Source organism: Castanea sativa, chromosome 6, assembly GCF_040712315.1.
Source record: "Castanea sativa cultivar Marrone di Chiusa Pesio chromosome 6, ASM4071231v1".
NCBI classification, from domain to species: Eukaryota; Viridiplantae; Streptophyta; class Magnoliopsida; order Fagales; family Fagaceae; genus Castanea; species Castanea sativa.
Genome location: NC_134018.1, coordinates 21603587 through 21615949, shown reverse-complemented (window position 1 = coordinate 21615949; position 12363 = coordinate 21603587). Strand labels below are relative to the sequence as shown.

The window sequence follows — 12363 nt, the reverse complement described above, 5'->3', positions numbered from 1 at the left end:
TACTCAAGAATAGAAAAAAAAATTGTTTCTCAAAAAAAATTATGTATTAAAAAAAAAACTTCTAATATAATAAGAGTATAACATATATTTATAAAATTAACTTTTAAAATCCAGTGAAATTTTTAAGATAGACATGCTTTTTTTTTTTCTTTTTTAATAATGGTTAACAATACTATTTATTAGATAGTGCGGCCCAGTCTTTTTTTTTTTTTTGGGTAAAGATTTAGACATTTGAGATTCATCGCTGGGTTTAAATGGAAAATTTGTTTAATTGAAACGCAAATGACATGCTACGGCATTAATTATATCCTGCAAACACAAATTTTATCCATCATCTTAATATGTTGAATTCAATTTTTTAAGCTATTATTTCAGCAATTATCTATATTCCAAAAGATGAAAAATGTTTTTAATTAATCAATTCAGCATACATATAAAATCCAATACTCACAAACGTTTTGTATTGAGATATTGGAAAAAATTAATATTAATATTATAAAATATAAAATATTATTTTGTTTCTATACTTTTAATTTGTTCTATACATTTTGATAAAAATTAGGGTAAAATTCAGTAGATTACCTTGAGATTTGACATCATGCCAAACACATCCAACACTTTTTAAAAATGACCAATTTAAAAACAAATGGAATTAATTCTTTTCTGTTAATAACAATATTTTCACAAAGCCAAATTGAAACTCACACCTTCTCTCTTCCTCTTCTGTCTTTTTTTTTTTTTTTTTCCCAATCTCACCAACTCTATATCTCTCTCAACTCTCTTTTTTTTTTTTTTTGCATGTACAAATCTGAAAATTTTTGTATAGTATTTGAATTTTTCTCCTTTTTCTTCTTAAAATCAACAACACAAGCAAAGCTTTTCTTTAGTTTTTTTTCATAAAATATTTTTTTTTAAGTTAATTATTTTGCTACTATGCATTTGGTAGCCGAGAAAATCAAAAAGAAAATCTGAGAAAATCAACCCCACCCTTTTCTTGATAGATCAACCAACCCTTTTTATTTGGGCAACGGAGAAAAGAAAAAGTCATAGGAAAAGTCACATCCCCATCAATTAGCATTTGGCAGCCAAGAAAATCAAAAGAAAAAGCTCCTTAAAAAAAAGACCATTTTTCTCTACAAAGAAACTCAGGAAAACCCAATAACACCAACCAAAATCCTAACTCCACCACAAAGTTGCCATCAACCCCCAAGCAAATATCAAACTCCTAATACCCACGTTGGCCAAACCCAAATCCAGTAAACCTAAGGGATGTTTGGTAGTGTTGTTATGTAAACAACACAACACGTATTTCTGCAACACTTTTTCACCTACATGTATTTTCATAACACTTAAACAATGTTACTAGAACAACATTACCAAACGGGTCCCCAATCACCCTTAACCCATAGAAAAACGTTGACCCACCACCACAACATCTCCATCACAAAATAGAGAGATGAGAAAGAAAGAGGATCCATCATCAGCAAGATTTGGACAGCCCAGAAAAAGAAGATTGAGAGAGAAAGAAAGAGTCAGGTGAGATTAGGAAAAAGAAAAGAGGAGAAAGAAAGAAAGTCAAATTCGAACAAACCAAATGAAAAAAAAATTGAGAGAAAGAGAAATTCAAGTGAGATAGCAGAGAAAGACAGATCTGAGTAATGGCAAGCATTAACATCGTTTGTGTTGAAGATTCAATTGGATATTTTTTTTAAGTTTTGGATGTGTTGGGTATTACGCCAAACCTCAAGGTAATTTATTGGAATTTTCCCTAGAAGTTAATATTTTCCTTGTTATGTTTAACTTGGTATCAAGTTATCCTTTATTGTTCCTTCTTTAAAAAAAAAAAAAAGTTAGCCTCTATTGTCAACTCATTTACGTAAAATGCCTACTTGGCAAACAGTATACACTACTAACATACACATAGCAAATAAAATAATAATTTCTTCTTAAAAAAGCTTTAAGAATTAAAAAAGCCACATAAAAAAATAAAGGCAAAATTCCAAAACTAACTCTCTAACTTTCAGTCTTTTTTATTTCAGTCCTCTAACTTTCAATTTTGTCATTTCAGTCTTCTATCTTTCAATTGTTGTCAATTCGGTACTCTGTTAGACCTCAGTTATCTGCTGCTGTTAAGTGAGTCAAAACGACATCGTTTTGGCTATTTTTTTTAAAACAAAATTTCATAAATTCCGAAATTAAAAGAAAAAAAATTGTTATTAAAAAAAAACATTTAGGGGAATGACGTCGTTCCCTTACCTGAAATCAAAAACAAAGAAATGTTGTGAGAGACCCAAATCCCTAACTTAGAGAATTTGAAGAAAAGGAAGAACTGGTCAGCAGTTTAAGAGAGAGAGAGAGAGAGAGAGAGAGAGTGAATCGATTTGAGAAAGGGACCAAGTATGAGAGAGAGGCCGAGATTTTGATGATGGAGTTCTGATATTGAGACTGAGTTGTAGAGATTGAGACCGAGATATTGATATTGATAGGGTGTACTTTGTAGCTCTAGCTCCGGCCAAGAATTGTTTTGGGTAAGTGATGAAAACCCAAAACTTACATTTATAGGAGCATCAATATCTAAAAGTTATCACTGTTCGTTGTTATTTTTGTTGCTGCTATTGTGGGGTTTAATGTTTTCTGGATTTGGGTAAGTTTTAAATTGTTTATTCTCTTATGGGTATTGAAAATTAGGGATGGTTAGTTTAGAATATGTTGTCATTTTTGGTGTAAGTTTACTTTACTAATGGTTGATAGTGGAGAGAATTTTAGGAAGAAAAGAAAAGAATTGGCTTAAATAGTTAAATGTTGTGTTTTTATGTTGTATTAGCTAAGTTTTAAGTTTCTTTGTTTTTTATTTCAAGTAAGACGTAATTCCCTAAATGTTTTTTTTTTAATAACAATTTTTTTATTTTTTTTAATTCCGGAATTTATGGAAAACAAAATAGCCAAAACAATGTCGTTGTGGCTCACTTAACGGCAGTAGGTAACTGAGGTCTAATGGAGTACCGAATTGACAACAATTGAAAGTTAGAAGACTAAAATGACAAAACTGAAAGTTAAAGGACTGAAATGAAAAAGATAAAAAGTTAGAGGATTAGTTTTGAATTTTTGCCAAAAATAAAACAAAAAAATTTGAAAGAATGAGTTTAAAAAAAAAAAATTCAAGCTTTTCTTGCACTTAACTGCGCAGCCAAACACAAGAATCCAAAAAAAATAAAAAATAAAAACTCAACGTAGAAAATGAAATTGCAAGAAAAGTTTGGAAATTTTTATATTTCAACGCATTCATCAAGTTCATCTCAAAACCAAAACCTCACAACACACAATGTCATATTTGACCTCGAAAATCCACCGCGAACAATCCTACATTGACCGCTTAGACCATCTTCTCGATCCTCTCCTCCTAATCTTCAATGTCATATTTGATCGATGCTTATTTATGGGAGAGAATGAAGACAGAGACACCCTTGGAGTTGGAGCAACTGAGATGGATTTGTAGAGATTCATCAAATACATGGTAGGAAACCTTGTTGGCCTCTCTTTGAACGTCACACAACTTACAAGGACTTCAAAGTTTAGTCATTTGTTGCGTCTTTTTGTAGTTGATACTTAAGAAATTTGATTTTGAAGTTGTTCGGTTAGTGGGAAAATTATGAAAGGGTAAAGAAAATTTGATTGGTTGCTAGAAAAGTGATGGATTTTTTTGGTTGTATATTTATTTGAATTTGTGTATTTGGTTGAATTAAATTTTTGTACAAAGATTAATAGAACTATGGTTGACTTTATGTAGTTGATTTTTTGGGAATAAAGTTGTATAGAAATTTTGTTAGAATTTCTTTTGTTAAATCCTCAGCAGTTTCACTTCGGTTGAGTTTGATTTTTATAGTTTTGGGTTGTTGCGTTTGGCTGTTTTTTGAATGCTTGATTGATCACATAAATCTTGTTTGTTCTTGAATTTTTTTTTTTTGAGAACATTCTTGATTAATCTTTGATTTTTTAATTGATAAATTGATTGTTTTCAAATAACTGTTTTCACGAGAATTCAATTGTAAAATCATGTTTAACAAAACCCCAATTAAAATCCTTCAAAGAAAAAAAAGTTCTAATGAGATTAGGGTTTTGATTTCTAGATTTTCTTGAAAATTAGGGCTTATGTTTTGATCTTGTAAAATTAATTAGATTAGTGTTATTTTATGATCAAAGTACTTGAATTTTGATGTTCAAACGGTTTTCAAGGTGATTCAAAAGGTTTTTCAAAGTTTGGTTTCATAATAAGATTCCAAAACCTTTTTGAGGAGATTCCAAAACCTAAAAAGCTTTTCAAGTTCGTATTAAAACGAAGGTATGGAGGCACTTGGCATATGTGGCTGTGTGTGCCGATTGATGTTTGCCTTAGTGACCGTTTGGATCACGTCCACGTTTTAGTGTTTTGGGTTTTAGGCTTTTTTTTTTTTTTTTTTTGGACCAGCGTCTAGTGTACTGTTCAAGGGACATGAATAGTACATCAAGACAAATGAACAGTGTTTTTAGTATGAACAGTAACCGAAAATTTTTTTTTTATTGTTTTCAGTTTTCAGCAAAATAAGTAGTATCTAAACGCACTCTTAATGTTTAAAGTGTAGATTGACACATTATCCCATTCTTTAGCTTCAGATTTTGGTAATTCTTTTAGAATCAAGTCTTAGGAGACCAGAAAGAAAAAAATTTGACCCTAATACGATTAGGATCTAGATTTAAAACATTTTTAAACTAAAGGGTTGTTTAGTGATTAGATCACATTGATTTTTAAAGAAAAATTCTAAGTTTAAAATATCTAGTGGGAGAGAGATTCAAGGGTTTAATCTCACAACCATTATTGTCAGTTTTATAATAGTATAAGTAAACATCTTACCTTAGCCATGAACCTTGCTCCTTGTAAAGTATGTTTTACTTTATGCTACTACTAGAATAAACTTCTAAGAAATAGACAAAGTGTGGTCACATCAAGAACGATCATGCTACCGTGATGTGACTTGGTGGATTATATGGAGTCAAGCCAATGGTGTACGCTATGCCAAGTCTAATGGTATCCCCCTCATGAAAGATTGCTTTCTCCTCACATTCGTCAGGAAGTGATTAGGTGCTGATATATGAGGGGATAATGGGCATTAGGCACATCAGAGTCGAAATAAATACTTTGATTACATTCATCACAAGTCAACTTCTTAGTTATATAATTTGTTTGCTCCTATTAGGTTGTGTATTAGGATACAAGTGGTTGATGTTGAGGCAAGAGTTTGTGGCATAAGTGATATCGTATAGTAAACGACCCAAATAAATACATCATGATATTCACATTAACAAGTAAAACTCTAATAAGTGTATGTCATGTTGACGTGTGTTAAGTCCCATATCAGTTGGTTGTTGGGTTAATTTTGGGTTTATAGGTGATTATGAGAAAATTCTCAACCTAACAAATTCTTTTGTAAGTTCATAATATGTAACTAGCGCTTTTCTCAAGCCACATGAGAGTGAACTCACCTCCTATGCAATTATTATATATATTATATAAATATAATAAAATGTACAATTTCTTTTAAGTGTTATAATTTACTTTTTGTAATTGTCTTCCTCATATTTTTGTCCTCGTAGGTTAGCCATCCAGCGCAGTCCAATTTTTTTTTTTTTTTTTTAAATCCTTGAGTATAGGAAACAATCATACTGCTTTTGAAGATATTGCATTCTTTTGGCCTAATTATGACTACTTTGTAGGAACTTAAGCACTTGATTTTCTAGAAAATTTGCTTTTTCTCTAAATTTTATAGGTCATCTAATGTAATTTGATCTCTCCTCGAAATATATGTTGACATCCAACGGTTATTCCTGACCAACCCATGAACTTTCCCTGCCCTTTTAGTGCTAGGAGGTCTCCATTATCTTTCCCTCCCGATTGCAACCTTAGTTCATTGTACCAAGTACCATCTTTATGGGGCAAGGATGTCTTCTTTTTGTTTTGTTTTTTTTTTTTTTTTGGAAAAAAAAATATTATTATGATAGTCAATATTAACAAATACAATTTGTTTTCATTATCCCTCAGCCTTCCCCCACCATAGGTTGACATTGAAGCTTGCAAATAGTGTTTAAACTTGACGCAGCTTCTGGTTTAGACCGCTCTTAAGGATCAGAAATCCCAGTTTGGGGGCGGATAACAAGTCACTTGTATTGAAACAACCAGTTCCATGAATGATCTGAGAATGTTACCTCATGCTATAGATATCGAATGAGCTCGACTTCAAATTTTCCCTTCCGTGTAGACCTTATATCTCCTATCTGAATCAAAGTAAATTATAAGATCCAAAGCACCAGCCTATATACTTAAAAAGACATTCCATTGGCCAGTGGTGTCATTTGAATTTAACTACTCACCTTTAATCTTCCTCTTCCACTAACGGAGACAATATCACCGGTCTTGAGTGTAGTGTTGTTTTTAGAAACTGGAATCCAATTGATACGCAGCTCCCCTTTACTACACACAGATGGAGAACTTTCAAAATGCATATACTTCTATCCTTATACAAGGCTAGAAGCTACTGTATTTCAGTGAAAAAATAAAAAGGGGCCAAACAGATGACTACAAATCTAAGGCGGACAATGAAAAATTAATTGCCTTGAACAGGACCATATCCAGCTACTATAAAAAATATTAGGCATGAAAAATGGATAATTCATATTATACTAGGAGATATTGCTATTTAGTAAGAAATAATGTTTGCTAGTTGACATAGTGAGCATAATTCTGGAAGGGAAAGAGATTGAAAACCAGTTTGGGGGATATTTATAGAGCGGGAAGCATAAAGAAAATTATTAATAAATCTTTTCAACATATAAAGCCCATAAAAATATCTGTGCATGAAAGCCTTAATCAGAACCACAACAAGACAGTCATAATTTTAATGCCTATATAAGTGGAAATTTTTTTATAAATTGAAATTCTTAAGAAAATGTGGTTGGTTCTGAGAATGAAAATGTGCTGATGCATTGATGCTACTCCCTCATACATGCCATTCGTATATGAACAATATTTAACATGACATAAACTGTCATAAGCTTCCAATTGACTTAATAGATGCATTGCAAGTGAAGATCATCTTAAGACTGAAATGATAAGTAACCATGTGAAAACACCCAATTTGAGTAGAATCTAACACAGACTAACCAAAAAGACCGAAATCATGGGGGGCAATAGTTGCATAAAAGATAAGAGAAAGGCTGGCAGGATGATTCAGTGATGTGAAAGAATAGACGACCATAAGACGCGTCACCAAAATGATTGATTATGCTACAACACTCTGAGAACAGACCTAACTGTGTATGATTTAGCAAAAGATATGGCCCAGTAAAGATAAAGTGAAATAAAAAGAAGCAAATTCAAGAAGACAACCCCAACTAGTTTTAGTAACACTTTGTCAGGTTTGAATTGGTTTAAGCAACATACCTAATGGAATTCAGTATATAAGTCAAATCAAAGATCACTGCCTACTAAGCAGCAAACCAACAACACAAGAATCCCTTAAAAAAAAGTAATATATATGATGCCAGAAAATGTCAAAACACAGAGATAACAATATATTCAAGTGACAGCTTGCATTTATAAAGAAGGTGGTACCTGACCGAGTCAACAAGTTTTGATCGTGAAATCTTAAATCCTGCACTAGCCAGAGCATCAACCCTTAGAGATGCTTCTACAGTTTTAAATGTTTGGGTCCTGTCAAGAGAAGAAAACTAAGCTTGATTCTAAGTTAGAGGAAAATTATTTAGAAACTGAAAAGAGAATGGTTATCAAGATAATGACTGGCAACCTAGGTGCTTCATAATCAAGAGAGATCAATGGTATCTTCGTGCAAGAGACTGGAACATTACCAACCTGCAAGAAGAAAAGAAATCAGAAACACAAGTAGCATGCAACTAAGTACTTCGTTGTTTTCAAGTCCAGTGGCTATAGCCCATTCTATATTCAAATCTTTTGGGAATGTCACAATATAAAGGTAAAACATAACCTCTAATGCTAGAACTTTTTACTACCACAAAATGTTACACAAATTTTGCAATATTTTGATTCCCTGTATACATTGGTACCGTTACTACAAAAATAATAGAATCAGAGAACAGCAGATCTATATATTTCCAATGTGTTCTATAAATTCCAGAACCAATATATCTAAACTCAGGTGATAAGCATATCAATTCTCATTAAGCTGAGTCCTAAAAGAAAAAAACAGATAGAATATAATAATATTCTTTTTCAAATTGGATGTTTACTGATAATGAAAAAGTAGTCCCAGAAAAGCAGTAGAGATGAAGTAACAGTACCTTGTCTAATGACAATATAATAAAGTCAACAAGTTCTGGAACAATAATTATTTGAGCTCCCTTCTCTCCCTGAGCAGTGAAAATTTAACAAGAAAAAAAGAAAGCAAAGGTCAAACTCCACTCAACAAAGCCCTTTATCCCACATCTGGGAGATGACTAGCTATTATAAAAAGATTAAAAAATGAAAGAAAAACTAAGACAAGAAGATGTAGTTTTTCTTTTTCCAAAACCAATTGGGTTTTAAATATTGGGGATGATTCTACCGTCCAATTTGGAAAAGGGAATATGATCAATTAAAAAGAAAGGAAAAGGAGAAAAAGAAATGGAGTTCCAGCTGAGAGTTATAAAGTGATTACTGCAGCCAACAAACAACCCATCAACCTTGTATACATCCAGAACAATAAGGAATACAAGTGTCATACAACGATATGTCCCAATAAAGAGCCATCAAATTATTAATTCCCATCTCAAATGTCTTGTTATTTAGAATACCTAGTAAAAATATATCTCATATTCAATTTGCAAACTCTCCTACTTTCCAAAAGTGATCAGATCCCTAGAAGCTACAAATGCCACTTAAGACATGACAATTTTCAAATTTCTTTTCTTATTTCTTTTTTCCTTTTGTAAATACCTGTGTGCAGCCATGAGACACAGACTTGACATTATATAAACCCTGACATGGAAAACTTTTATAAATCAGTATGGTGAGGACATGACAACATATGTATTTATAACCCTTTTATTTTTATCACATTGCCAATGTTATCATAGTTTACTCTCTTTCTCTCTCTCTCTCTCACGCGCGCGCGCACACACACACACATGTTAGAATTACATCTGTTTCTGGCATAGAAGAAAAGTTTTCTCAAACTGTCCACAGCTCATCTGATATGTATAAATTACCAAAGCATGTCAAACATGTCCATCACGACGGGGGCATGGTCACGGCTCCTTTAATGTGTCCAAGCTATTTCGGCAGTACAAATATAACTTGAGATTGATTATCAAATTAGTTTTTAAAAGGATTTTTTTTTTTTTGAAAAGTATACAAGAGAGTAAGATATAAAAACCATAAAACCCACTATCACTCTCATCCAAATGAAAAGTGATCTCAGAACGGAATTATAATTAGACTTCTCCATACAAGGGGATTTAGCCTAGCCCCCATTGGTGAAGGGAGTGCTGAGGCTGGGCTAGGTTTTTATGTTCGAATATTAGAAATGGAGGGGGGAGGGGAGGGAAGGGGTTGGAAATGAGCTAAGCCTTCTTCATGGTGCAATGTAGTTGAAATTCAAATAGTGCAGTTCCATACGCAAACCTTCCTAACTAGTAGAAAAGCAAAATAGTATCCCAAATGAAAATTCAAATGATACCTGCAAGATAATATCCCCGAGTTTCTCCCTGGCAATCCCTTTATTAAGAATTGCACCAAGGAAGTCACCATGAGAACAAGGTTGAAACCCAAAGTTTCCTGTGACACTGGAGAAGTATCCATTCAACATATTTTAAGCAAAGGCTTCAATTAACTTACATGGTGGAGAAAAAATGGTGGAGCTACAATATAACTTACCTCAATGCTGCAATTACATCTGGATCACTTGTCAGGACATCTGGATGTCCAATAGATATCCGGCATCGCTCAGCCTAGAACATTTTATAATTTGAAAGATACCTCAATCTGTAGAGAAGATGAAAAATGTATGTATATACATAAAAGTAGAACTAATCCATTTTAACCTGTGGGTAGCCTCCCTGAGCAACTGCTCTAATGTCAGATAGTTTTTCCAATGCCAGCATTGACTCCTTGAGCACTGGTGGAGTAAGAAAATTTGTGTGAAGAACTTCTCTTCTTGATGATGCTCGTCTAGCCTACAATAAGTGCAAAAGAAATGGAGAATTAGATCCATTCCTGCATAATCAGGTTCCATTTAGGCTTTATTTCATGACTGACTCAATCCATTGAATTCTGTATTAATGCAAATTTTTATTTATATATTTTTAACATTATTGTCCTTTCTACAGAAGACAAAAAATTAAAAAGGAAAAACAGAAAAATAAAAAATAAAAGCAGATGCCCTTCAAAGGGAAATGAAGGCAGATGTTGTATGTTTTTTTTTTTTTTTTTTTTTTTTTTTCTTTTGACAATTTGATGGTTGGGGGAAAGGGGATTTGAACCTTAGACGTCTCCATTAGAAACACTAGGAGGTGCCAATTGAGCTACAAGGCTCTTGGGATTGTATGATGTATTTATTAAAGGTAAATACCATTTCAAGAATATGTTTCACTTCTTCAGTAGCACTTTTCTCTTCACCCTTTATGGCTTGTGCTAAGTGGCATATTTCTGAAGCTATATCACAGAGCATCAAAAATGTTAAAATAATCATCACATTATTCAGGAAAAAATAACAAACAAACTTATAACCTAGAAAACCATTGAACCTAAGAGAACAAAATTGAAAGCTTTCCAAGTACAGAAGTAATAAAGAAAGTTTTGCCTAATTTTACCACCTCGCAAGTATTCAAGCACACAGGTTATCAATGAGGCCTTAGCCACACATCAATCATAAAAATGTTCATAGGATAAGGTTTGCACTAATTTAATTGTTGTTGAGAAGCTGGGTTTTTGCAAACTATAATAAACTTATCGGTCCTTCCGAATATTTGACATGCAATATTCCTTGATATGGATTTCTGGATATGCTAGAAACTCTTTGTAAGTTACCCCAGTACATAAAAGTGTATAAGGTGCTTGGTGGTTTGCTGGGCAGTGCTATCTAGGCCTGACAAGGGACGAATTTCATCAAAGCAGTAAGTTTTTTATTCCTAATTGCCTCATTGTTTATTTATACAAATTTCTGTTGGTAGGTATTGTCCTGAACTAAGGCTTACCAGGGTTGGCTTTTCTATATAGCTTGATACTTAAACCTTCGGCTTAGCACATTAAACAATAAATGCACTCCTTGGCAAGCAGAGATGAGTCAAGCTTTTAAACAAGCTAGTCCTTGCAGCTTCAAGCATTCAGAAACTACAACAGATAACCAGTTGTCACAATATACGGTTCATTTTCTCGTTTCAGCTTGAATTTGCTGATTTTGAACAAAAATTAAATCTTTTTTTTGGTTTAAAAAAAAAAAAAAAAACTATAAGTCAGGCTTTTTATCAAACACCATGCTACCATTTTGTCAATTCACCTTGTTCAATAACACCGTTTTACAACTCATGAGGATAACTAACATACTTCAACTTCAAATGTGTTTCCAACGAAAATACAATAATTATGATTGTTTTTACGATTAGCATAAATAGGATTTAAAATACATGGTAACTTAAGACTATGCCACCAATATTCACACAAATCTAATGTGCAATGCAATGTAGAATAAATTACGTGTTTCAACTATTCAGCCAAATGGGTGTTCGAAAATCACATAATTTTACCACAAATCATACTAATAAAGAGTAGCACAGGACAACAAAGCCACAGAGCGCACCTGGAGAAGTGAGAGGATGAGTGAGAGTAAAGGAGCGGAGGACTTTGTAATGAGAGAGCTTGATGATGTTGTTGTTGTTGATGCCAAGTCTATGATGAGAGCGAGCAAGAGCTAGAGCACAAGCTGCACGTCTTAGAACCCATGGTGCTGCGAAGCCAATGGTAGCCATGGCCGATGTTGGCAGAATAATAGAATAAATTGTCACTCCAATTCAATTTAGCTTCAGTCAGTCAGATCTTGCCACTTCAAACTTTACTGTGGGCCCTTCGTTTTTGGTCGTTGGTAATGCTAATGGTACGAGCAGTTCTAGTTTCACAATAAAAAGCACAATTTGTGGTGGGTTGACGTGGAGATACTTTTTCACTAATCATAACTTGTCATATAGGCAAATTGTGGTATAAATTATACTTTTTGTTGTGACACCAAACTTTTTATACAAATAGTGATTAGCACGGTGAAAAGTAATATATGCTTGTCAACTCTTTTTTGTAAAAAATATTGTGTTTGCAAATATCACTAAAGA

General features: G+C 33.0%; 1 protein-coding gene across 2 annotated transcripts; it reads right to left on the bottom strand.

The window, feature by feature from the left end:
• Positions 1-5981: 5981 nt before the first annotated feature.
• Positions 5982-12107, bottom strand: LOC142638729 (uncharacterized). 2 transcript variants are annotated; one of them, XM_075812798.1, is made up of 10 exons: positions 11841-12107; positions 10614-10690; positions 10087-10218; positions 9920-9993; positions 9723-9828; positions 8347-8415; positions 7836-7900; positions 7643-7741; positions 6403-6502; positions 5982-6306 (listed from the first exon to the last, which is right to left on the bottom strand). In XM_075812798.1, the coding sequence occupies exons 1-10, from the start codon at positions 12007-12009 to the stop codon at positions 6244-6246; spliced, it is 954 nt and encodes a 317-aa protein (XP_075668913.1). In that variant the 5' UTR covers positions 12010-12107; the 3' UTR covers positions 5982-6243. The 2 variants fall into 2 exon arrangements, with proteins under 2 accessions (XP_075668913.1, XP_075668912.1); XM_075812797.1 differs by having other exon boundaries at positions 10614-10696; positions 11841-12104.
• Positions 12108-12363: the final 256 nt, after the last annotated feature.

Excerpts from the sequence above, each read along its gene's own strand:
- LOC142638729 (XM_075812797.1), bottom strand. The coding sequence starts at position 12,009 with ATGGCTACCATTGGCTTCGCAGCACCATGGGTTCTAAGACGTGCAGCT. Across the intron at positions 10,697-11,840 it reads TCATCCTCTCACTTCTCCAG|CTTCAGAAATATGCCACTTA; the intron begins GTGCGCTCTGTG and ends TCTGTGATATAG. Across the intron at positions 10,219-10,613 it reads TGAAACATATTCTTGAAATG|GCTAGACGAGCATCATCAAG; the intron begins GTATTTACCTTT and ends CACTTATTGTAG.